This window comes from Delphinus delphis, chromosome 1 (assembly GCF_949987515.2).
Source record: "Delphinus delphis chromosome 1, mDelDel1.2, whole genome shotgun sequence".
Classification (NCBI taxonomy): Eukaryota; Metazoa; Chordata; class Mammalia; order Artiodactyla; family Delphinidae; genus Delphinus; species Delphinus delphis.
Genome location: NC_082683.1, coordinates 989,914 through 1,016,885, shown reverse-complemented (window position 1 = coordinate 1,016,885; position 26,972 = coordinate 989,914). Strand labels below are relative to the sequence as shown.

General features: G+C 56.5%; 1 protein-coding gene across 2 annotated transcripts in view; it reads right to left on the bottom strand.

Annotated features, from left to right (window-relative positions):
* The window catches only part of PRKCZ (protein kinase C zeta), a 96,794-nt gene that overhangs the window by 25,492 nt on the left and 44,330 nt on the right, over nt 1-26,972 (bottom strand). For both annotated transcript variants that reach the window (XM_060013120.1, XM_060013128.1), the window contains one exon: nt 4,675-4,760. In XM_060013120.1, the coding sequence (XP_059869103.1) occupies nt 4,675-4,760 (86 nt within the window). The remainder of the gene's footprint in view (nt 1-4,674; nt 4,761-26,972) is intronic.

The following is a 26,972-nucleotide window of genomic DNA, read 5'->3' as shown; positions in this document are numbered from 1 at the left end:
CGGCAGCTCCGTCCCAAGGTTGGGGGAACCGAGGGCCCCAAGGAGGGCACTGGGGCTCTGCTCCTTGTGAGGGAAAAGGGGAGGCCCCGGCAGGCAGGGGTGAGGAGACCCCTCCACGGGCAGCGCCCCCCCTGCTCGCAGGGCCTGGAGTGGGAGTCGTAGCTCCTACCAGGCTGCGCTCAGAACAGCCGAGGGGCCCCCTGTGGGTGGAGGGACCCAGGTGAGAAGCGGGTGGGAGAGCCGGCTGCCTGACCCTCGTCCAAACACCCACCTACACGACGACCACAGAAGCGACCCTGCCTGGTGTCAGGACGTGTCAGGATTCTGAGCTGCTCTGGGGCTCCATGCAATTATCTTGGCATTTTTCTCAGCGTTTTAAAAGATTTTAAATGGTCAATTTTTATTCTTCTTGGTTCTAAACACCTGAAATTCATGATCATTTTTGGCTTGTTTGGAGAAGTTTTTGGAATGTCACAAAGTGCGTGGAGGTGAGCGTGTGCAGAAGTCTGGTCACCCGCCCACCACTCGGCGTCCAAAGTCATCTTCGCAGTTCCGTGGTGTCCGCACGTCGACAGGTTCCCCACTTAGTTTTTTTCCAGCCATAACTTGTTTTCGCGTTTTACCCTCTTTTGCCTTTTTTTTTTTTTTAACAAATTTCTTTCTTTTGAGAGAGTCTCAAATTACTCCTGGAGAACAGAAAGGATACACGGTACCAGCCGCGCAATGCAGCTCATTTAGGAAACAGAGCGAACCCTCATGAGGTGCGGGCCTGAGGCGCAGGACGGGCTGCTGGCGGCCAGCGGGCACCGAGAAGCCGATCTCCCACCAGGAAGGAGCCCCCTCCCCATACACAGAGCGCATACGTCTCAGTCACGGCCACGTGGTCAGCACCTGGGACAGTGCCCGGCACACAGTGGGTGCCCAATAAAGGTTTGCTGAAGACAAGTCCACACGCGTGCGCCCGCGCGCCCCCCTGCTTTCAACTTCGGTAACAGGAAAGAGAAGGATGTACCCAAGTCCCCCACGTTGCCGGAACCATCCCTCCCACGAGGAGGCCAACACGGGCTGTGGGACTCCCTTTGGGAACGGCCTGAGATGCGGCAGCAAGGGCCAGACAGGGGGCTGGACAGAGCGCCACCCCCCAGGCCTCCGACTCGGGCCAATCCAGTTTAACGCCAGCCTTGGCACCTCTGCCCGAGGAGGGTGAGCGCTGGTGAGTAAACTCGGGGTTCAGGGAAGGGGCGGCATCTCTGAGGACCGCTCACCGTTCATGGAACCATTACAAAAATCCACGTCCTTTTATACCATGTGCTAAATGTGTTTTGCTTTCTCCAGAACACCATCGAACAATGCCTGCATCACGTTAGGGGCAAACCCACAGCCACCCGGTATCTTCGCGAATTAACCAAGATCCCTCTTCCTACAGAGCCACCCTCGCCAGGGTCCAGGCCAGGACAACGGGGGATCAAGGGCAGCTGAGTTTGCCGGGTTCCAGCACCCGTCAGTCGCACCGAGGCCACGTGCAGGCATCCCCCCAGGAGGGGCAGCCACAATGTTGCCAAAGGCTCTTTATTTCAAAACTAGATTTGAATTATCAACGTTTCAAGAAACGCGCCACTAAATATTAAAACTTAGGGGCTCCCTGGCGGCCCGTGGTTGACTTGGCGCTCTCGCTGCCACGGCCCGGGTTCAATCCCTGGTCGGGGAACTAAGATCCCGCGAGCTGCGGCCAAAAAAACCCAATAATGATAATAAATAAAACTTAACACCCAAGCTTCACGTCTCAGAAAGATCACGTGACTTAGTAGACTAATGGCTGCGAGTATTTTAAGCCCCTTACACGCTGCCGAGGCGGCTCCTCGCTCAGGCTTCAGTCACCGGCGTCCGGGGCTGCTTTCACACGGCAACAGCAATGGCCGAATCAGGGCCCGGCTGTCGTGACAGAGGCTGCACGGCCCACAAAGCCTGAAATACCTGCTCGCTGCCTCAGCCCTGTTCCAGCTGCTCAGACCAACGGCCCCGGGGCTGAGGGCCTCAGGGCCTCCCGTTGTGGGCTGGACGCTGCCCCCGCGCCCCCATGAGTCCCCATCGGAGCCTTCCTCTCTGCTCGAGAAGCTCAGTTGTGTCCAGTGCAGAGACAGCTCCAGGCAGGGAGCTCGGGCCAGTGAGGCCGACAGCCCTTGCCTCCGTCCCTGGGTCACCAGTGAGGCCGACAGCCCTTGCCTCCGTCCCCGGGTCACCAGTGAGGCCGACAGCCCTTGCCTCCGTCCCTGGGTCACCAGTGAGGCCGAGAGCCCTTGCCTCCGTCCCCGGGTCACCAGTGAGGCCGACAGCCCTTGCCTCCGTCCCTGGGTCACCAGTGAAGCCGACAGCCCTTGCCTCCGTCCCTGGGTCACCAGTGAGGCCGACAGCCCTTGCCTCCATCCCCGGGTCACCAGTGAAGCCGACAGCCCTTGCCTCCGTCCCCGGGTCACCAGTGAGGCCGACAGCCCTTGCCTCCATCCCTGGGTCACCAGCAAAGGAGGGCAGTGGCCTCCTTTATGCGCTTGTCCCTGGGAATCTGGCTGAGCCCGCAGAGCCAGGCGTGGAGCTCCTGAGACACGCGGAGTGGCCTCGCGGCCCCGTAATGAACACTGGTGGATGGTGCGGCCTCAGACGTGCAGCCCAAGGACCCTGGTGGGAACTGTGCCTGGTGACAAACGGCGACACGCCCGCCTCCCCATCTGTGAATGGCGGGGCTGGTTAAGAGTTGTCGGGGGTCTCGGGGTCGGCTCCCTCCTCGGCCTGGTGTCTGTGAAAAGCCGCTTGGCGCTCGGGGAGAGCGGGTGGGGACGGGGCTGGAGTGGGTACCGCCCCCCCCGCCGCTGAGTTCCCCTCCTCCTTGAGGAGAAGCCTTTGCCCACAGAGCTTGGGGAGGGTGCGGCAGGAGGAGTGCCAGGCTCTTCACCCTGCCATCAGAGAAATGGGTTTTCCTCGGAGAACCTGCAGGGAGGCAGCGGCCAGGCCCCTCCGGCGGCCTTGCCGGGTGGGTGGGTTTCGTCCTGGGCCCGTGAGTCAATTTGTCACGAAGGGAAGCAGTTCTCTGATGTCCTGAAGGGTGGCCCATCCCGTCCGCCTGAGACCCTCTCTGGCAGAACCAAGCCGGTGCCCAGATGCACAGGAAGAGAAGCCACCGGCCACAAGCTGGCTGGTCGTCCGTTTTTTAAATAAACACGGGAGGGTGGGCAGTGGGGGCCTCGCGTCACGGGGCTGGACGTTCCCATTTCTCCAGGCTTCACCCGGTCCGTCTGGGTGGTTCACTGCAAAGTCTCACGTCCACACCCGTCGGCCAGGCCCATCACTCCCGCACCCCAGCCCTCTGCCAGCACTCGGCGACGCCCGACCTCCCCACAGCATCGATGTCCCGAGGACCCCGTGCCCTCCCAATGTTGCCAAGGCTCCCGGGGCCCTTCTCATTCCCGACAGACACGCCGCGTCCCTTCTTTACACCCAACATGGCGCCCAGGGCTCCCCCGCTGCCTCTTCCCCAGTCATCCATTACAGTAAACGATAACCCACTGTGTCGTGTGCGCCTCCCGTGTGCCAGGTGCGGGCACAACCTTCAGGGCAGAGTGCTGTGCCCGGCGGGAGGTGGCACACACGGGGCTGTGAGGGGCACGGAGGGGGCGCGCCACGTGGGGGGGGGGCGGGGGGGCAGAGCGCTCAGCGCGTGCGGGGGTCCCCAGGTCAGCGGGCGCTCGGCTGCTGTACTGGACTCCGTGGTGTCCCCCCAGACTCAGGTCCACCCAGAACCTTAGGTGGAAAAGTATCTTTGTAGGTGCAGTTAGTTAAGCTAAAATGAGGTCAGACTGGGTCCTAATCGTGATGGGCGTCCTTGGGGAGCAGAGACAGAGAGCAGGCGGCAGAGGCTGGAGGGCTGAGCTCCCAGCCCAGGAGCTCCGAGGACCGCCAGCAACCCCAGAAGCTACACAGGAAGAAGGACCCTCCTAGAGCGGCGGGAGGCGAGCGGCCCCGCCCCACCTTGGCTTGCGCTCCAGACGGCGAGAGAACGGACGGCGAAGCATCCAGTTTGTGGTGCTTTGTGCCGGCAGCCCTGGGGCGCGTGGTCGCCGGCCATGGGGACACCTGCAGGTGCCTCCCCACCCACCTGCTAGCGGGACGGCTACACAGCCTCGCGAGCCCCATGGTTTCCGCAGGACACAGGGCAGCACGAGGAGCAACACCAGATGCTCGGCTAAAGCGCCTTCGGAGCGGGCCGGGCAGCGGGGCCCGCGGGGCCCGCGGGCCGGGGGCTGGAGGGCTGTCTCGGGCTCTGGGCTTCGCAGGACACCCCTGGGACCAACGGGGACACTGTGGGGTAACACACGCATCCCGGTAACGGGACAAATCTGCGTCCCTTCTGAATGCACGCAGGCAGGCGGGACCACGGAGCCACAGCGCCTGGACAGGGGATCCCGTAACAGGGACACACAGGCCGAGTTCATCAGAAAGGCCCGAGCTGGCACTGAGCTGGCACCTTCCCGGGCTCAGGGAGCCTCGTAAAGGGCTCGTTGTCATCCAGGGGCAGCGGCTGTGGAAGCGGCTCGAGGCCTCGCCTGTGCGCAGGGCAGAGCCCGGCACCTCCTCTGGGTGGGGGGGAGTGGGGGCATCTCGGCGGCCTCGACAGCAACTCACCCTGTTAAAGCGCTTGGCTTGGAAGAGGTGGCCGTTGGCGCGGTACAGCTTCCGCCATCTTCTGGCTCCACGGCGGTAGATGGATTCTGGAAAGAACAGCAGAAAGGGGTAAAGAAACAGCCTAGTGGCCCACAAGCCCAGCTCCGCCACGTGCGGTGCGGTGCGGTGGGGACAGGCCACCCGCCGAGCTGACACGCCTGCGTCCCCACAGCCACTCCTCACACAATCCCGGGGTCGACCTCCCCTCGATGCCCCTGGATATGCCGCGAGAGCTGCCCTCCGCGGAGGGTCAGGCTGTGAAGACATCGGGGCCCGTGTGGCCTCCCACGTGTTTCCTTTCCACCCCCTTCCCTCCGGGCGTGAAAACCAGGCCCCTCTCCACACAGGGACAGGCTCCGACAGGCCGAGGGCCCCCTGGACGTGCACGCCCAACCGTCCTCAGAGGGACCCTGGCCGCCGGGGAGTCCACGGTCAGCCCGAGACGGGCATCCGTCCAGCCAGCACCATCCCGCCCCCTCCGTCCCGGGCTCCCGTTTGAAGAGCAAATCTAGGGACAGAAGTAAAGCCAAACCAACCGGACACTAATGTTGAATTGAAAGTTACCCAAACCGTCGCTTTCACAACCTGCATTCGATAATTCAAACTCCTGAGGAAGGGGGCTGCTCGTTAAAAACGCGGAGCTGAACGTATAACCAGAACCGTTGGTTTTATTCTTCCTCAAAAACGTTTCCAACTTTGCTCCTTCAAAACATTTTGAAAGTATGTGAAAACAAAATACTCAGGACACAACGGGAAGCTTTGTGCCTTTACAAAGCTCTGTAGTGAAGGCGACTTTCATGAGAAGTCAGGGAAGTGCCAGGAATATACTGACGTGGAAACCGTAACAGAATGTTTTTAAAACAAGCAAATTACAGCTCTGGCTGGAACCTGCCGAAACCAGGTCACAGTGACTGCAAAACCGGCTTCTCTCCCGTTACATGGGAGACGAAGTGGGAAACTGAGAAGCCGACACCCAGACAGAACAGGGCCGGCCAGAGGGAGCGTCCTCACCCCCCAGCCCATCTGCCCTGGGCTCCGAGGGGTCCCTGGTGACGCCCCAGGACCCCTGCCCGGGTGACAGGGTGCGGCCCTCCCGGCCTGATTTGGGGGAAGCCTGGCCCCCGGCAGGTTCCCGCTAACGTCCCCGCGTGTGGCGCACACACCCCCCGGCTGTCCCCGCAGACGGAGGCATGAGGCACCGAGTGACACAGACACAGAGGGAGCCGGGCTCTCAGCCGGGGACGCGGTGGCACGGACACCCTTCAAATCTGAGCAAAGCCACCCGAAATGAGAGACTCAAGGACGTCCTAGCAGAGGCCAAGGGCGCCAGGGAGCCCCCAGCAGGCCGGAAAGCTCAGCGAGGGGACAGGATGGAGCCCTGCTGACCCCTGGGCACGGAGCAGGACTGAAGGAAGGCGGGCGATGTCCCGCCGTCCACAGAGAGAAGCCTGGAGCCCTGCTGCTACGTGCCCTCCCAGATCACACGTGGAAGCCCTACCCCCAGCCCCCATGTGACTGTATTTGGAGGTGGGGCCCCTAAGGAAGCAATGGAGGTTAGTGGTCAGAGCGTAGGGCCCCCGACGGGATTAGCATCCTCGCAAGAAGAGGAGACACTCGAGCTCGGTCTCCAGGGCGGGAGGACACCGGGGAGGCGGCGAGCGAGCCAAGTGTCCTCACCAGGCACCGACCCTGTTGGCACCTGGGCCTCAGCCGTCCAGCCTCCAGACCCTGGGAAGTGAGCTCCTGTGGTCTCCGCCCCCATCCAGGTATCGTGAGGGCAGCCCACGCAGACCGGACGCCTGCCTCACTCCACACAAAGCTGCGGCCTCAAAAGATAAGGACCAACCACGAGAGGCAAAGCGACAAAAAAGCACCGGCCCGAAGAGGAGAGGAACACACCTGAGTACCGTGAGGGGAGGAGGCCGCCCGAGAGGCAGACAAACCGTCTCCATCATCAGCCGCACCAAGAGACAGGTTAACGATTCGGGATGCGGGAGGTGCTTCCACAGATCGGCGAGGAAAGAGCAGCAGAAGCGTCAACGAAAGACAAGCCTCCGCAACGGCAAATACCATCAAGGACCAGAGCAATCGGAAGTCGCCTGTCCTCCGAGACACGGGCGAAACCGGGGCCAAAACTGACTGTCGAGAGGACGCGTGCTTCCCCGGGACCCAGCAATTGCACTGCTCCGAGACCAAGGCCCGAGGGACCTCACACGTGGGCTCGCAGCCGGCAAAGGGTGTTTGCGGACGCCCAGGCCCATCGGCAAGAGGACAAGTGACCTGCGGGCGTGGCCGTTCAGGAGGACCCGTCGGCCGTAACCTGACTTGAGCTGTGCTCAGCAGCCCAGACGCATCTTCCAAAATCAAACCAAATAAGAAATCAATATGAAGCGACGTACTGACGTCCATAAAGCGGGCTCTGTGAAATGACGCCCTTGTTACCAAACTAAAAAATAAGCAAAACGGACAGTGTGTCGTTTCAGGATGCGCAGGTGTGAGATGAAATCCTTCTGGCCAGTGGAAGACCAGAAGCAGTGGGTCTGCGCTGGGCGGGTCGGCTGCTAAGGGCACGCGTGTCCGCTCCGTTGTGTTTTATAACACACGTGAGTCCCATGCTCTTGAAGTGCCTCGAGTGCCGCAGTGAACGACGTACGATCAGAACTGTAGAAACACAGAGGGAGGGGCCCGAGGCAGCAACGACGACATGCTTATAAACTAGCTTCAGATTTTAATAGAAACACAGAGCTCTGAGTCTGCACAGAAAGGCCCCGGCCGCTGCATGCGACCCCGCCGCAGGGGCCCACATCCACGCCCCCACCGGCTCGCACCCTGACCAGCGGGGAGCAGCGCCTGTGGACGTGCGCTTCACACCCACGGCAGAGCGCCGACCGGCAGGGCTGCCTCAGATAGCCACGGCGCTGACGTGACACGGCTCCCAGGCCACAGAAGTTGCAGATGTGCAAGTTAAGGGAGGGGAACTAGGGAGTAAAGTGGTGAGCAGGCAGGAGGAGGCCACATCCTCTAGGCCCCTCCCGACGACCAGCCCTCCTGGGGGAAGGGTCAGTGCATGTCCTGCGCACACAGGACCGCCGTGCAATGTCGGGCAGAGGTGTGACCGTGCTGTTGTCTTTAACTAGAGACTGAGCATGGTTTCCGGAGATGCCTCTTGGCAAGGAGGGGAATGTGGTGGTTACTTTCATGTGTTAGCTGCGTTGGGCCACGGTGCCCAGATCTGTGGTCAAACATTATTCTGGATGTTTCTGTGAGGGTGTTTCTGGATGAAATGAACGTTTAAACCAATGAGGGTGGGCCTCGTCCGATCAGGCGAAGGCCTGAAGAGACCCCAAGGCTGACGTCCCCCAGCGAGAGGAAGTCCTGCAGCAGATGGACTTCGGACCTGAACTACGGCAGTGGCTCTTCCTGCACCCAGCCTGCAGCCTCCATGACATGTGAACGAATCCCTCACAGTGAACACTCTCTCTACACACACGTCCTGTTTATTCTCGTCTGGAGAACTGACTCACATGAACTCTCAGGTGGACTTTCCATCACTCCCCACCCCAGGCAGAGACAGGAAGGTGCCGTCAGAGACCCTGGCAGTGCACAGCCCGGCTCCACACCCTGGCCTCACTTCCGGCAGAGGCGGGGGAGCCCCTGTGGTCTCCAATCCACACCCATGTTGCCACCTGGAAAGCAGTGCCCAGGTGACTCACAAGGAACCACAAGGGACAGCAGGGCATCCTGCATTTAAAAAAATATATATTTTTTTAAACAGAGTTTTTGTTCTGAAGTGATTTCAGATGTACAGAAAGTTGCAAAGACAGTTCAGAGAGCTCCTGTGTAACCTGCCTGCAGTCTCCCCTCGGTTAGAATTGCTCCGACACAGTGTGAAAAAGAAAAGGACACACGTTCTCAGGGAACACGCATGTGCAGAGCGCATCCCGGGGCGGGCGCTCTGGGGATGACCCGTCCCACCGCCCGCTGCACCCACCGCGGGCCCTGAGTGTCCACCTTCCCATTCGGCTGATCTCAGTGGTAAACGGTCCGGAAGCTCAGCCGGGTGGGCTGGCCAGGCCTCCATGGGAAGCGGGCCCTGGGGGGCGGCTCCGGCTGACCCCGCAGCTGCTCCACCCGGAATCCTGGCGGGTCAGGAGGCTCGACTTCGGAGTCAGAGCTGCTCGAAGTCAGAGCCTGCGGGGCACCTTGAGGTGTCCGGTCGCCTCCACGGCGCCTGTGCTCTGGACGGACATAGAGCGGGAACGACAGTGGGCCCTCGTGGCCCCGTCTGCTCAGCCGCTCCTATACCTTCTCAGCCTGAACGACACCCTCAAAGCAGCTCTCCGCTTGTCTTTGGAATTCTATAATTAGGACGGCTGCGGGGAACTGTAATGAGCTCAGTTTCTATGGCAATGGGGCATCTTGAGGGCTCTGACAAGGCGAAGAAAATACACTTTAAAAAAGGAGCTTAGAGCAACAGACCTTGAAACAAACCAGGCAGCCCCCAGATTTTGGGGGGAGCATGGGGTGCTCCGAATTTTCAGGGCAGATCACGATGCTACTGGAAGCCTCTCTGACTGTTTGCTGGACACAGACCCACCGCCCAGGTGACCAGCCCAGCACAACCCCCGGACAGCCCTAGAGCACCTCGAAACTGTGGCGGGAGCGCTCCGGCGACGGGGCATGTGGGTCAGCCGAGAGCCTTCCTGGTGGTTCCGGGTTGGTGACCAGCCCGAGGCAAGGCCAGGGAGCTGGTGAGGGGCCCTCGTCCCTCAGGCTGGGGGTGGGGTCCTCAGCAGAGCGCGCGCTGCTGCCCCCAGGCCCAGCTCCCTCCGGGCGAGTGGCGTCCCCTGGGGTCCATGCTCAGGAGGGCGGGGCCCGTGTCCAGCGTGCAGCGCACTCACTCAGGCCCCCGTCCTCACCAACCACACATCCCACCAGGAGGCTCCTACTGCAGGCTGCACGTGACCATCTAGAAGCAGGAGTCTGGGGTTTACATGGGACGCTGGCCTGGCCATGGGCCACGTATCTGGTGCTGCTGAGATGCCTGGTGGCCGCACAGGCTGGGGGTCCTGAGGGACGGTGGCCAGTGTGGACAAACAGTCCCAGGAAGCCCACGGAGCCACACAGCTCGCCTGCATTTCCCAGTGGCTGGTGTCACCCGACCGTGGACGCGGCAGCCCACTGCTACGCACACCAGATGGTCGCTGTGTCTCAGGAGGGACCGGGCACTGTCCCCAGAGCCGTGTCCTCCTGTGGCTCTGCGGGTCATGCTGGGGGCGGAGCAGCAGTGAGCAGGATACAGCAGTGCCGGTGGGGTCGCCCCCTCCAGGGCCCTTTCCCTCGTGGCTTCCTGCCCCTCACTCTGATGTGTCCCAGCAGAAGACGCAACTTAAAATCCGCTGCTCTGAGAGGTGGTTCACCGCTGAGAGGCTACAGTGCAGACCTGGGAAGGGTCTCAGAGCCACCCTGGCAGGAAGCCAGCCACGTGGGCACAGCGGTAGTTTGGTCCTCTCAGCGGCCCAGCGCCCACAGAAGCCTGCCTTCCGCACACGGTCCCGACGTGGCCCCCAAGCCTTGGCATTGCTGGCGCGGAGCTGACCATCTGGGTCTAAAGCAATCCCAGAAGGGTGACCCCAGGGATGTCATGGGTCCAGGGCCGTCACGTGACTGAAACCACCCAATCAGGCTGCAGAGAGGGGCTTCCCTCTGAGGCCAGGTTGCCCCTCCCTGGGCAATGGAGCAGGGACACAGGGCCCGGGCGTGGCTGGCTGTGTGGACGAGGTGGGGCCAGCCCCAGCGTATGGCCACGGGAAGACAGAGTGACCAGGGCCAGGCTTGCCACCCCACACTGCCGCCTCTGGACACGTGCTGTGGGGATGTCTCTTGGGGGGACCGACCATCAGCTGTGGCCACAGCTATCTGGAGCACGTGCCAGCGCCGTGGCCCGGCAGCACCGGTGGGGCCTCCCGCGGAGAGGAAGCTGGGGACCGGGGCCAGCATGCGGTTCGTTTCCCTGAGCCTCATACACGGCAGGGAGAAGAGGCGCGAGGTCCCCCCAGTGTGACGCGCTGTGTGCAAAGCGGCGGGGCAGACACACGTCCCGAGGCTCGGCGACACCTGCAGGAGCCCACCTGCCGGACACCTTCCCTGGTGGCCAAGATGGACATCTGAGCTGTGCCCGTGAGGACACAGCGGCTGAAGGTCAGGACGCTAGGCGCCGTGGACAGGAGAGTGGCCACGGGCGCCATGGAGCAGCCGCCGGGGGTGGGGAGGGGAAAGGGGCGCCTCCCTCGAGGAGCGGCTGACGGACGCACCCTGACCCAGCGCTGGAGCCCCGAGTGGCGGATTCACTCCCACAAAGGCTCCGAGGGACGGCGGGGCCGGCACGTGCGAGAGATCCAGCGAAGGACCAGGTTCCTGATTTTTGTAAAGAGAAACGCTTACGAAAAGAAAGGTCTTCTGCTCCCCAGGACAGGAGCTGTGAGGACCGGAAGGCGTCCTCCGTGTACATCAGGGGCCCGGCCAGCACCCAACACCGGTGTTCAGGGCGACCAAGCCATCCAGACAGACCCAAGGGCCCATTCCTGTTGGCTCGAGCTGCTGTCACAGGGCCCCAGACGCCCCATTAAAGAACAGACCTTGACGAGGCACAGGGGGCGCAAGGCCAGGGCCACACCCTAGGGGTTCCCAGAAAGGGCAGGCCTCCCAGGGCTCCTCAGAGCTGTCCCTTTGTCACCAAACACCATCAGTTGAGAAACCCAATCCTAAGAGGTGCTTTGAGAGGGAGGGGGGATATTATAACAGTTCAACGTTCTCACAGTTTTTATCACAAAGATACAAATTTGTCCTGAAATGAGTTGAGTTTTGATGAAATGTCTGACCAATGTTTTCAGAAAGATTCTCTGGAAAAACGTACACCAACTTGCAAGCGATCTGTTGCAGATGAGTTCCGCCGAACCACCTCCCTTCCATGCAAGCGTCCTCCTTTACGGACTCACTTCTTATAAACAGCACGAGTCCTGGAGCTGCTCAGAGCCCACCTGTGCTGCAGGGGCCCGCGTTCCCCCCAGACCCGCTGCACCTGCGGCCCGGAGCACAGGGCCAGGCCGACGGGAGAAGACCTCGGGCCGGGAACACGGGCACCCCGAGTGTGCCGGGGGAAACGATGGGAGGGGACTGAGGACAGAGCCCCTCCAAAGACAGCCAGTGGTGGCTGGACCACAACAAGGATGGGCCGGCATCACGGCCAGACGTGCGGGTCAGAATGGGAGACAAGGCTGGTTCCTGGGAGGCCAAGCGGAGAGCGAGGCCTGGCGCTCGTGGGATCCAACTGCAGATGAAAACTGGGGTTCAGGGCAGCCGAGACAAGCCCGCCCTAGGGGCCGCCTGGGTCCTCCCGGGACCCACAGATGGGCGGCAGCAGAGTCTGCGGGCTGGAGGCCCGGGTTCTGGCGACGGCCTCGGCCAGCTTACTCGGCAGAGGGGCTCCCGGGGTCTCTTCTCCTGCGGCACAAGCACCCCTCCCCACGACCCCAGCGCCACATACACCTGGGGTCGGGGCCTCCACACAGGAATTTGGGGGGCACGCTTGGTCCAAAACAATCTGCTCCTGGCCCCCCCAGATTCATGCCCCTCTCACACGCAAAACACACCCACTCCATCAACAGCCCCGAAGCCTTCACTCCTGCAGCAACACTGACGTCCAAAGTCTCACTGAAACATCATCTAAACCTGGGGGGGGGGATGACACTCAAGGCGCCCCCGGCCTGGACCTGGGGAAGTTGTGTGTTTCCAAGATGCAATGTTGGGGGACTTCCCTGGTGGTCCAGTGGTTAAGACTCGGGGCTCTCACTGCCGAGGGTGCAGGTTCAATCCCTGGTCGGGGAACTAAGACCCTGCAAGCCACATGGAGTGGCCAGAAAACAAAAAACAAAACCAAAACCAAAATGCAATGTTGGGACAGGCACAGGATGGTCAGTCCCACTCCAAAAGGAGAAAGAGAAAAGGAGCGCAAGCAACAGGTCCCCAGCAAGCCCCAGACTTGGCCAGACAAATTCGCCAGATCTTTAAGGTTTCATGTTCTGCCCCCCAGCCTCACTGGAGTGGCGGGGTGACCCCCCACTACGAGGCTCTCTCAAAGTCCCAGAGGAAAGGGGAGTGTGGAGAAATGAACCAAAAATCCAGGCTGCCCTTCAAGGCATTTGCTGAGTCCTACGCCGCACGAATCCAGGGCAAAAGGCCAAGAAATCAAGCAGAAAGAGCCGCTAAAACGTTAAAAAAAAAAAAACAAAAGCTCGGTGGAGATTTCTGGCTGACTCACAGCGCTGGGGAGACAAAAGCTGGAGATTGGGGTCCTGGTGACCCCCCAGACTTTTCCAGCTGCAATTACTAAAAGATATTAAAGGAAAATGAGAAACAGACCAGCCTCAACAGAATCAAGGTGACTCACCCACACTCCATCTGCTGGGATAAAGTCAAATCCTTTCAAGAGGAAAATAACCTCACTCAGAGCTCCTACACTTTTTCAAACACAGTATCTGATATTCAGTAAAAAGTTACCAGGAAGGTCAAGAAATAGGAGCATTTGACCAAACAGTCAATAAAAATGGCCTCCCAGGAGATTCCGATATTCTACGTATATTGAAAAAGGTAAAATGAGAGAATTTCACCTGTGAACTGGGTCTATGAAAAAAGGAATCACATTCTAAAAACCCAAGCATTTTAGAAATTCTCAAAGTGAAAATACAATGATTGAAATGAATAATTCAGGAGACAGATTTAAGAGCAGGTTAGACAAAATAAGACATAGTAGTAGGAAAGATCCAGATTGCAACACAGTGGGGGGAAAACCGGGACGGAAGAAAGTGCAGGAAAGAGGAAGAGGGCATATGGGACACGGTGAAAAGACATGGATGTGGCGCCTGGGGGACAAAGGGAGAGGGGACGGGCACCATCTGAAAGGACACAGCTGATATATCACAGCAGAAACAAAAGACACTGTGCCGCAGATCCCCAAACTCTACAAACCTCAGGATGAATTCACTATTCCCCCTCTTCTGCAAGGCTGCTAAAACAGAAGAACAAAGACCATTTTAAGGCAGCCAAAGAGGAAAGAGAAGCAACCAAGGAGTAACGGGGGAACAGGCGAGTCTCCAACAGAACCGGCTGAGGCCAGATGATGCACCAGACGTGCTGAAAGAGCAACGCTGCCCACCTGGGCTCCACACCCAGAGAAAATGGCCTCAGAAACGAAGGCAACAGAAAGATGTTTGCACAGAAACAAAAACCAATTAGTTGTCAGCAAATCTCTGCTAGAAGAAATACTAAAGGGAGTTTTTCGGGAAGGAAGATGGTCTTGGACGTAAGCACATGCTGCAGGAAGAAATGTGTGCATCCGAAGGGGAGTCTGAACGCATGCTATTTCCAACAACACTAACAATGATTGTGGAGTTTAAAATAGAAGTAAAATGTACACACATGACAACAATAGCATAAAAATTGATAAGGGGATAAATAAGACTAAAGCGTTGTAAGGTTCTTGCCTTACCCAGAAATCGCAAAAATAGTAACAAGGTGCATTCCAACAATGTTTCTTAAAATTCCTAAGGTAGCCAGAATATTTTTTATTTTATTATATTATTATTTTTTTAAAATAATTTATTATTTATTTTTGGCTGCGTTGGGTCTTTGTTGCTGCGCGGGCTTTCTCTAGTTGTGGCGAACGGGGGCTACTCTTCATGGCTGTGTGCGGGCTTCTCGTTGCAGTGGCTTCTCTTGCTGCAGAGCACAGGCTCTAGGCGCACGGGCTTCAGTAGTTGTGGCTCACTGGCTCTAGAGCGCAGGCTCAGTAGTTGTGGTGCACGGGCTTAGTTGCTCCGAGGCATGTGGGATCTTCCCGGACCAGGGCTCGAACCCGTGTCCCCTGCATTGGCAGGTGGATTCTTAACCACTGCGCCACGAAGGAAGTCCCTATTATTTTTTAAAATATTTATTTATTTATTTAATTTTTGGCTGTGTCGGGTCTTAGTTGCGCACACAGGCTCCTTGTTGCAGCGTGCAGGCTTCTCTCTAGTTGTGGCACGCAGGCTCCAAAGCGTGTGGGCTCTGTAGTTGTGGCACGTGGCCTCTCTAGTTGTGGGCTGCATGCTCAGTAGTTGCCGCACGCAGGCTTAGTTGCCCCACGGCATGTGGGATCTTAGTTCCCCAACCAGGGCTCGAACCCGTGTCCCCTGCATTGGAAGGCGGAGTCTTAACCACTGGACCACCAGGGAAGTCCCGCTAGAATTTTTTTTTTTTGGCTGCATTGGGTCTTCGCTGCTGCACGTAGGCTTTCTCTAGTTTTGGCGAGCAGGGGCTACCCTTTGTTGTGGTGTGTGGGCTTCTCATTGTCGTGGCTTCTCTTGTTGCAGAGCACGGGCTCTAGGTGCACGGGCTTCAGTAGCTGCAGCACACAGCCTCAGTAGTTGTGGCTCACAGGCTCTTGAGCGCAGGCTCAGTAGTTGTGACACACGGGCTTAGTTACTCCGCAGCATGTGGGATCTTCCTGGACCAGGGATCGAACCTGTGTCCCCTGTATTGGCAGGTGGATTCTTAACCACTGAGCCACCAGGGAAGTCCCTAGAATATTTTTTAAGTATATTTTTTAAAAGTATTACTTAACAAAGCTAATAAAAAGCGGGGTGGAGTGATAAAAAAATAACACTTGATTAAATCAAAAGAAGGCAGGAAAGGAAGGCCAAAAGAAAGAACACATAGGTCAGTTACAAAATTAATAGTAAGATGATTGATTTAAACTGTAACTTATCAGTGTGACATTAAATGTAAATGAACTAAATGCTTCAGTAAAAGACATGGATTTCACACTAGGTCAAAAACAACAACTAACTTCTGCTTATAAGAGCTGTTTCCAAAATATGATACAGAAAAGTTGAGTATAAAGATGGAAAAAATATACCACATAAACACTAAGATCCCCCCGTTCTCCCCCAACACACACACGCATAGTTATACTGATGTCAGACAAAGGAGACATAAATGCTAATAATATTTTTCATCTAAAAGAGCAACATTTCATGATGATAAAAGTGTCAATTCAAACGGAAGATATAATGATCCTAAATCTGTACGTACATAATATAGCACAAAATACATGAAGGAAAACCAAAAAGTCAAATTTCCAATAATTTAATACCTATAGATATTAAAGATATTTTAAAGGATAATAAAGATATGTACTATGTCAATAAGTATGATTTGGACTTTAAAATACCCTTAAAAACACAACTTACTAAAGGTGACAAAAGAAGAAATACAAGATCTGAATAGTTAATTTGTATTTTAAAAATTAAACCTAGAATTTAAAATGTTCCCACGAGGAAAACTCCAGGCTCGTGGAGCTTTGCTATAAATTCTTCTAAATAATTAATTTAGAAATAACATCAGTCTTAATGTAAATCTTCCCAAGAATTAAAAAAAAAAGCTCAGGGACTTCCCTGGTGGTCCAGTAGTTAAGAATCTGCCTTCCAATGCGTGGGGCCCAGGTTTGATCGTGGTCAGGGAACTAGATCCACATGCACGGCACAACTAAGAGTTCGCATGCTGCAACGAAGAGCCCGTGAGCTGCAACTAAGACCTGGCACAGCCAAAATAAATTAAATAAGATACATAAATATTTTTTTAAAAGCTCAATTAATTTTTAAGGCCAATATACCTCCATGTTTAACTCTGACAACGTTACAAAAAAAGAAAATTATAGGTCAATTTCTCTTGTAAACATAGTTTGCAAAAATACCAAACAAATATTTGCAAACTGAATCCAGCAAAATATAGAAAGGATAACACATTATAGCCAAACAGGGTGAACTAAGTGAATGCAAGGTTGGTTTAACATTCAAAGCCAAATAATGTAATTCACTTTATTAACAGAATAAAAGAGAAAAGTATGTCAACAGATGAAAAAAAAATCCATCTGGTAAAAGTCTATGTTATTCAGGATAAAACCCTCAACTAGGAATAAAATAGAACCTCCTTAATTTGATGATGGGAATGTACAAAAGAAAGAAAAGTCACTCAGCAGACAACATCCTTAATGGTAAAATTTTGAAAACTTTCCACTGAAATCTAGAACGACAGGATGCCTGTTGTCAGCATTTCTGTTCCATAATGTTTTGGACACAGGCTCAATGTTTTGGAAAGATAAACAGTGCCAGTGCCACAAGGCAACAGCTGAAGGTTTGGAAATAGAAATAAAACTCACTGGCGAAACGGTAGTGTATATAGGAAACCCAAAGGGACCTGCAGATAAAATACTAGGATTTTTTAAAAATTTATTAATTAAATAATTTATTTATTTATGGCTGCGTTGGGTTCGTTGATTCGCCATTGTCACAAAATACACCACGGAGATAAATTTTAAAAGCTGTTTTTCATATTTAATATGACTACTTTATTTTTTTAAATTTATTTTATTTATTTTTGGCTGCGTTGGGTCTTCGTTGCTGCACACGGTCTTTCTCTAGTTGCGGCGAGCGGGGGATACTCTTCGTTGCAGTGCGCGGGGGCTTCTCATTGCGGTGGCTTCTCTTGTGGCGGAGCACGGGCTCTAGGCACGCAGGCTTCAGTAGTTGTGGCATGTGGGCTCAGGAGTTGTGGCTCATGGGCTCTACAGCACAGGCTCAGTAGTTGTGGCACAAGGGCTTAGTTGCTCCACAGCATGTGGGATCTTCCTGGACCAGGGATCAAACCCGCGTGCCCTGCATTGGCAGGTGGATTCTTAACCACTGTGCCACCAGGGAAGTCCCAAAATACTAGGATTAATATGTGAATTAACAAGAGTTCGACAATCAACTGCATTTCTCCATACATTTTTATAAGCAAACAAATAGAAAACAAAATTATAAAAGGAACACCACTTAAAGCAGCATTAAAAAGTAAATGGCAGAGGGCTTCCCTGGTGGCGCAGTGGTTGAGAGTCCGCCTGCCGATGCAGGGGACATGGGTTCGTGCCCCGGTCCGGGAAGATCCCACATGCCGCGGAGCGGCTGGGCCCGTGAGCCATGGCCGCTGGGCCTGCGCGTCCGGAGCCTGTGCTCCGCAACGGGAGGGGCCACAACAGTGAGAGGCCCGTGTACCGCAAAAAAAAAAAAAAAAGTAAATGGCAGAGACTTCCCTGGTGGTCCAGTGATTAAGAATCTGCCTTCCAATGTAGGGGACGCGGGGTCGATCCCTGGTTGGGGAACTAAGATCCCACATGCTGCAGGGGAACTAAGACCCGATGCAGCCAAAAATAAAATAAAATAGATAAATAATAATAATTTAAAAAATCACCCAGAAGCAAACAGACACTAATAAATTCTTTAAAAACAAAAAAGTAAACGGCAGTGACATGGTCTAACAAAAACTGTGCAGGACTACTACACAGGAGACCACAAACGTTACTGAAAGAATTTAAAGAAGGGTTAAATCTATTCTCATAGATTGGAAACCTCAGTGCTGTAAAGATGTCAATTCTCCCATGTTGATCTATGAACTCAAATGTAATCCAAATAAAAAATCTCATTGGGTTTTGGGAAACTTATAACCAACTGTAAAATTCGTATAGAAATAGAAAAAGTAAAAAACAACCAAGATACTCTTGAAGAAAAACAAAATCGCAGGACTTAAAACACAATGACATTAAGAGTTATTGTAATGCTGAGTTAGGGGACTTCCCTGGTGGCACAGCGGTTAAGAATCGCCTGCTAATGCAGGGAACACAGGTTCGATCCCTGGTCCGGGAAGATTCCACATGTCACGGAGCAACTAAGCCCGTGTGCCACAACTACTGAGCCTGTGCTCTAGAGCCCGCAAGCCACAACTACTGAGCCCACGTGCTGCAACTACTGATGCCTGTGTGCCTAGAGCCCGTGATCCGCCACAAGAGAAGCCACTGCATGAGAAGCCCGTGCACCGCAATGACGAGTAGCCCCTGCTCGCCGCAACTAGAGAAAGCCTGCGCACAGCAATGAAGACCCAACATAGACAAAAAAAATTAAAATAAGTAAACAAAGTAATAATAATAAAAAAAAGCTGAGTTAAAACTGTGTGATATTGGTGTAAAAGTCCAACAGGACAGAACAAGTCCAGAGACAGCCCGCCCCCAACCCCGACAATGTATGATAAAGATGTCACTGAATCGGGGTGAGAAAAGGATGGGTTTTCCTATAAGTGGTTCTGGATCAACTGGTTATCACCACGGCAGGGGGCGGGGGGGGGCGCGGATAACCTCCGCCCTGACCGCACGCCATACACAAAACTCACTCCCAGGTGATGTAGGACAAATGAAAAGCTGCAATTTGGGCAGGAGAGAAAATACTCAGGACCTGGGGTTAAGGGGATATTTCTTTAACAGGATACAAAAAGCACTAATTGTAGAGTGAGCGTCCAGTTTTTGTTCATCAAGAGTGGAAAGGCAAGCCGCTGAGTGAGGGGAGGTGTTGGCAGCGTCGCATCCACAACACACAAAGAGCTCCTGCAAAGCAGGAGAACAGACGCACGGCCGATTAAGTTGTTTTTAAACAACCTGATTTTGAAACTAAGCAAAAGACTTGGACGGGCACCCAACAGCAGTGGGTCCTAAACAGCCCGTTAGTGAGATGCTTACTCAGCCTCAGGGGTAAAGAGGAGGTCGGACCACGGCCACGATGCGGGACCATTCACACGTGCTCTCTTGCAAAGAGCTTCCGACAAGCCCGTGTGCTGCAGGACGTGTGAGCGGGACCCCTACAGCCCGAGAAGAGGGTGGAAACGCAAAGTTATCACGACTGTGCTCCCGGCACACGCCTCCTAAAACCCTAGGAGTCCTGAGTGTCTTCTGTAAGCTGATGAGATTGGCTTCAGGTTGGGGGCTGTCGTCACGGTCCAAGGCATAATTAGACGGCTGGAACTTTTGGCCCTACACCCGCCCTCTGGGGAGGGGAGAGGGACGGGAGGTGGGCTGCCCCCCCAGCCATTTCCCTCCCCTCTCTCCACACTTCAACACCATCTGCCCTGTCCTCAAAGATTCGAGCCACAGGTCCCCATCTCTTTAGCTCAACACCAATGGCCTTAACCTTCCCTGCCCTCATCAACACCGCAGACCTACATCCCTCAGGATCACCCACCTGCAGGCCTGCGTCCGTGCCCGCACCCAACCTTCTCTCTGCCTGATGCCAGCCCACCTCTGTGACATTCCTCATCCAACCTAAGAGGCCATCAACTGTCAGAAACACCGTGATTTTATGCACCAGAAAGAAAGAAAACGTTGCCGGCTAAACGGGGACACCCAGACCTGCACGATGCTCTCCGATTTCAGCCATGTTAGGAAGCGGGAGGCTGGTCCCAGAACTGACAGAACGCGGTGTGTGGGGGCGGCTCCCGCCCTCCTGAAAGGAAGCCAGCCTGCCCTTCACCCTGCGCTCATCTCTTCCACTTGGGTGGCTATCTGGGAGCCTCGATGGACAGATGGTTGGACAGGAGGCTGGACACACACACGTGCCAAGTTCTTGTGAAGCCTGAGCTTGAGGATCGGATCGTAAGGAATGAGGACGGCGGAAAGGATCTGGACCCCCTGAAGCAGGAGCTCAGAGGGGCTCTGGCGAGGGTGGGATCCGTCCCAGGCAGGGCTGAGGTCCAAGCGGTGAGCTGGTGGGGCGCCGGGGGCAGCGCTCAAGAGCGAGTGCCCCCAAATGCAGGCCGGTGGCCACCCACAGTGGCAGCAGCGAGCGGCACGGAGGGTGGTTCTCTTGGATAAACCAGCCCTTAGGAGCAGATCGGAAACCAGGTGAAAGAGGTGGGCGGGGGGCGGGGTCCCTCTCCTTACACCCCCGCCCTGCAGGGCCCCATGCCCACCAGCCCAGGCCAGGCCATGTGCAGGGCTTTCCACCAGTGATGATTTGAAGGTGGGCGAGTGACCAAGGGCACGAGGCGTCGGTGTGACCCAGCAGCCGGGGACCCTGATGACGCGCCTGACGGAGGGTAAGCCCCTCTGCGGAAACAGCACTGCAGAGGTCCGGCCGCCCGAGGAAGAGCCGGGGTCAGTCCTGGCTGTTGGGTCTCCTGCCTCAGTTTTAGAGAATCTGTTTTCAGTTGTTGGTCACTCACGGAAGCCCTTAGGAAATGCCCCCTCCTGTCCGGCTCTTCCCCCACCCGGGGCCCCCCTGGCAGAAAGAAACCTGCGCTCCCTCAATGCCCAGCCAGCGACCAAGTCCACAAATTTCTCCTGTGGCTGAGGCTGGACTCTCCCCACGCCTCCTGCCTGCGCCTGGCCACAGCCTCCCTGCCCCGTCCCCAGCCCAGGCCCTGGGAAGCCATCACCTTTCCCGTGTGGCCCCCAACACCGACACGATCAAATCTCAGGGACGCACACGTTGCGCAGGCCGTGACCTGGGCTCCCCCTGCCTCCTCAGGCGGGTCTGTAAGAAGGTCCGTGAACAGGGCTGCTGAGAGGCCGAGCCCAGGTGCAGCTCCGAGGGTGAGCCGGTATCAGCCCCGCGTCACAGCTGCTGCCAGCACCCTCTCCCTGTCCCACACCCGGCCCCCTCCACGGGCATTCTGATGAAGCTCAGGTCAGCGGTTGTAATTAGTGTTTTAATACCCATTACAACCTCTGATCATCAGAGGACAAAGGGGCAGGTACCGTGGACTCCACTTTACAGATGAGCTAACTGAGGCCATCCAAGGCCAGGGGTCCCGGAGAGAGCTGGAGGGGGCTCCCAGGCTGCCCCCGCCCCAGCCCCAGTGAGCCCGCCAGTGCCTTCCGTCTGGGTCTCGCTCTCACTCCAGGAAGCCCTCTAGAGGGGACCAGAAACCGCCCACAGTAGGGGGCTGGGAAGCCCCTGTGCCCAGCTGAGTATCCACCCCCAGGGATGACCCGTCCTAGTCCCCGAGCCTGTGCCTGTGTCACCTGACACGAAAACAGGGACTCCGCTGGCGCGATTAAGGTAAGGACCCTGGGAGGGGATGATCCTGGATTATCTGGGGGCCAGTGTCATCACGAGGTCCTTGTGAAGGGGAGGCAGGAGGGTCAGAGTCAGAGACAAGATGTGATGACGGAAGCCCTCAGGTGTGTCTCTCACGCAGCCCGGCCCCCAGCGGCTCGCCTGCCCCAACCATCTTTGGTCCAATGAGGAACAAGAGGGAGGCCTCTGAGAGACACAGAGACAGAGAGACAGAGAGACAGACAGAGACAGAGAGATGACTAAGGCGGGGCCTCCCTTCCCTCATCCTGCTGCTGTCCTGGGACCACGCTGGGGACCAGGCAGGGCCCTCCCCCTGCCCTGGACTCACCCTGGTCCTCGTGGCCAGCCCTATCCACCCTGGAGGAAGGATTCCTGTCCCTACAGCACGTCTCGAAGCAGCCGGCCAGCTCTTCCTCGCGGCTCTCGGCCACGTGATCACCTCGTCCCAAATCCACTCCGCTCGGATGGCCGTTTAGCGAGACCCGCACACGCCAGCACGATCCCCGTCCTATCAACCACGAGCCCCGGGCGCGCCCACGGCTCCCCCCACCGCCCCTCAGCTCCTTTCGGGTCCCTGTCTGCAAGCAGCCTGCGGCCCCTCCTGCTGGCCAGGGACAAGCCAGCTCCTGGTCGTCTGCGAGCACAAGGCCAGAGCGCCGCCTCCTCTCTGGGATCGAAGCACCAGACCTGGGAGAGGGGCAGCGAGGCCACGACACACAACCGCGCGCCCTTTGCAGCCACGCGACAGGACGTGGCCTCAGCACCTGAGAGGCCGGCGCCGTGATGAGACCACCTCCCCACGACTGCCGTGTCCTCCGTGACCTCAGCATCCTCGCCGGGACCGCACCACGATGCTCGAACGCCCGCCGAGGCTGCACGAATGCACAGCAGTGAACCGGGGTCAGCTGAGCAGCTGGTGGCGTCCTGGGCTGACTAAGTACCTGGACGTGTCTGACCACGAACGGAGACTTAGTGGAGAGTAAACACTTCCGGTCCTGAAGGCTGCTCCCCTCACTCGGAAGATGGTGTCCGTGCACCTACCGCGTCCACCTGTCCACATGCATGTTAACCTGCCTGCGTCCACCTGTCCACACTCATCTCTCTGCACTCACCTGCCCACACTTACCTGCACGGTTCACGTGGGACCCACCCTTCAGTTCCCCCTTTCCTGGTCCTTCCAGGTCCTGCCAATCTTCTCCCAGCGCTGGACTCCTGCCCCCTTTCCCTGACCCTCTGCTGCCGTGTCTTTGGCCTCGTGGGCAGCAGCAGGCCGCACAGGCCTGCTGGCTCTGACCCACCCCACTCAGCATGGGGCGCCTGCCCGGTCCACGCTCTGACCGCGCAGCTCCCACCTCACAACGGCTCCAGGACAGGCGCCGGCTTCCCTCTCCTCCCCCCACCTCCAGCCAGGCCAGGTACCCTCAGTGTCCGAGCTCCGCCCACACCAGGGCCCAGTCCGGTCCCACCCCTCCCCCTCCCACCTGGGCAGAGCCAGCTCCCATACCCCTTATCTCGGCTGAAACAGCGTCTCCTCGTGGAAGCAGCCCTCCCAGGGCCCTTCCAGCCACGCGCCTGTGCCCTCCCTCCCTCTAGGGCACAAACTCCACGCGGACAGGCAGCACCATCCCAGTCCCTGAAGCAGACCCGGTCACCAGGGGCCTTGTACACAGAAGGCCGCGAGGTGCGGGCGGTCTGTGGTCAGCCAGGTCTACCCTCTTCTCGCTGCTCCAGGGGAAGCGCCCAGCGTCCGCCTGGCCGCCGTGCCAGCCTCGCAGCTCCACGGGCCCCGAGTCTGGGTTTCAGCCAAAGAGAACGTAGCCGTGCGACCCCAGTTTTGATTTTCAGCTGCTGACAACCGTCGAGCACCCCATTCCCTTCCCTTGCCTCCACAGCTGAGGGAGCGGACGAGAAAGCCCCACAGCCACCTCCTGTGGCACCGGGGGTCACAGCCCGAACGCCCTGGCCCTGCTCCCCCACGCCCCCCGAAACCCAAGCTGCTCTCTCAAGTCGCCTGGGACCGCCTCGGGGGCCCACCCTGCTCCCCCGAGAGCCTCGTGACGCCAACAGGAAAGGAACCCCGCACAGTCCAGGTCACAGGGAGGTGCCAGTCTCCCCCCAGCCGCCCACCGCCGCCCGAACGCAGACGCCGGGAAACGCTGGCGGCCACACAGCGAGGAGCGGGTGGTGTTGCCCCAAGTCCCACGTCCCATGCAGCCCCGTCAGTTACCCTCGTCCCGGACCGTGAGCTTCCCGAGGACCGTCTTCACATCTCTTCACGGTGGGTCTCAAGGAGCAACGGCTAAACGGACAAAGCGGCTGATGTTCAAGTACCCATACGCCCCCCCCCCCCCCGCCCCATTCTAAGAGGGACTAAGAAACAAAGTGCAGCCCCACCGCTGGGGAAGGCTTCCCAGAGAAAGCGGCTTATTCGACTTCTTCATATTAAAGATTTGTCGGGCTTCCCTGGTGGCGCAGTGGTTAAGAATCCGCCTGCCCATGCAGGGGACAAGGGTTCGAGCCCTGGTCCGGGAAGATCCCACATGCCGCGGAGCAACTAAGCCCGTGTACCACAACTACTGAGCCTGTGCTCTAGAGCCCGCGAGCCACAACTACTGAGCCCGCATGCCACAACTACTGAAGCCCATGAGCCTAGAGCCGTGCTCTGCAACAAGAGAAGCCACCGCAATGAGAAGCCCGCACACCACAACGAAGAGTAGCCCCCGCTCGTCGCAACCAGGGAAAGCCTGCGCACAGCAACGAAGACCCAACGCAGCCAAAAGTAAATAAATAAATAAATAAAATAAAAAAAGATTTGTCACGTTGATATGAATCGATTAGAGAGATGGTTAGAAAGAGTGCAGGGGCCACGTGTTCGTAAAGGCCTCGCACATGGGGGGAGGGGCAGAAAAGCAAGGCTGGGGCGGGGGGGGGGGGGAGCGCCCTCCCCCAGCGGGTCTGAGAGCATCTCCGAGGCCCGGCAGACACACCTGCTTCTCCTCCACATCTCAGCAGTGCATCCCACCTTCCCTCAAGAGAAGCATGCCCCTTCCCCAGAGGGAGAGGCCTAATTATGAGAAAAACAGGAAACGAAAAAGTGCGGGTAGGGTCGTTGCGGGCTGTGTGCCTCGCAGTTGACTGCACGTCTTTGCTTCGGGACCCTTTAGTGAGGCAGTGCGGGCATCTTTAGACTTCTTCAAAGAAGAAGAGAACAAAAAAAAGAAGAGAACAAAATACAAGAAGTTTCTAGGAGTCTAGAAAGAAACCAACAAAAACAGAACAAAAACTTGTAAGCAGACCTCGAAAAGCCCACACCGGACTCTGAGGAAAAAATATAAATTCAGAAGATTCCTGGGGCAGAGCAAGGGGTCGGGGGGTGGGGGAGACTGGCTCCAGGACCACCCTCCCACCCCCTCCCCCAGCCCATCGCCCTCCTGACCTTAGGGCCCAACCCAGAAGGACACTCCTCCACCCACCAGACAGGAAACGCTGCTCTGCTGTGTCTGGTAAAAAGGAAAAGGGGGAGAGAGGGAAAGAAAACTGGACTGTTTTTCCAAACCCCCGTAACAGTCCTCCCTTGTGAAAAGGATCCCACAGACAGCTAAGTGAACCCCAGGCGGGACACTCAAGACACACCATTAGCATGTGTTGATCCTACGGTGCACCCACTACTTGTCTGTTACATGTGAACTTCTGCTGTGTATCTGTTCTGTCTCTATTACCTATCTACTACGTGTCTATGGTGTATCTGTTCTGTCTCTGCTACACCTAATATGGGACATGTCCACCACATATCTACCCCGTGTCCACTCTGTACCGGATGCTGGTCCACGCCGAGGAGATGCTGAATCCTGTCCCCTCACAGGCCTCCTAGAGGCAGGCACTGACACCTCCGTTCAACAGGCAGGCCTACGAGGCAGCATCTGGACTGCAGGTCGGTTCAGTATTTCCAAAGCTTTTGATCCTAAACTCCTAAGTAACAGAGCAACAGACACGAGGGCCACAAAGTTGATAGGAAAACACATGCTCATGGCAGAAGTCCCACGCACCTGGGCGAGGCCTGCATCCCCGTGCACAGCTCTTGTCCTAGCGCCCTGTTCTAGTGGGTGAGGGATAGTCGGGGAGTTGTGGCCACGGCTGGGGAAGAAGGGCAGAGAGCAGGGAAAGGAGCTTTCGAGCAGGGCAGCAGGCGCTGGACCCGCATGGCAGCCCTGCAAGGCAGCCACTCCTACCCCCCATTTCACAAGAAGGGAAACTGAGGTTAGGGAGCCTTGTCCTGGAAATCAGCCTCAGACCCGCACTGGAGGCTGTCCCTGGGGTTTCACGGCCAGGGCCACCCCGAGAAGCGGGGGAGGGAGGATGCCCACCGGCCTCCTGCCAGTTAGAGGACTCAGCTGGTGCAGTTTCTTAGGTCTCTTAAACCATGTTTGAGATTCAAAACAGCTTTGCTAATTAAACACACAAAAGGGCCTGATTCTCCTTGAGATTAAGCTTTTGAAAGGCTTTAAGAATTTACTGGGGGGAAGCCCACGTTGTCACAACTCAATTCTGATGCGGGATTTACATATCGAGAGGAGACTCAAAGGTCGAGAATGAGGGGGGCAGGGCCAGCACCAGGGGAGCCCCCTCGGGATCCCTCCACAACCGAGAATCTTTTAATGTCTTTTTACTAGTTACTAAAAGTAACTATCTCATTGTGCCGCTCATCTTAGAAAATCAGGCACAAGGAAGTCAGGAGCCCCCGGCCTCCAGGGGGTGGGACGGCATCGCAGGACAGCCCCCCAGGAAATCACGGAGTCAAGATTGCATGTCCGTGCAGGCACCCTCAGGGATAGTGGGTTTGCTTCCAGCAAAGAGAAAGCAAAGATCGCAATAAAGCGGGTCGCACGCATTTTCCGGTTTCTCAGCACATAGGAGGCTATGTCTACACTAGACTATAGCGTATTAAGCGTGCAGTAGCATATGTCTCAAAAAATGTACATACCTTAAGTAAAAACGACTTTATTGCTGAAAAATGCTAACCATCATCTGAGCCTGCGGCAAATCTTTTTATCATTTGTTTATTTATTGCTGGTGAGGGTCTTGCCTTGATGTTGACGGCTGCTGACTGACCAGGGTGGTAGCTGCTGAAGGCTGGGGTGGCTGCAGCAATTTCTTTCTTTCTTTTTTAAAATTTATTTATTTTTGGCTGCATTGGGTCTTCAGTGCTGCCCGCGGGCTTTCTCTGGTTGCGGCGCACGGGCTCTAGGTGTGTGGGCTTCAGTACTTGTGGCTCGTGGGCTCTAG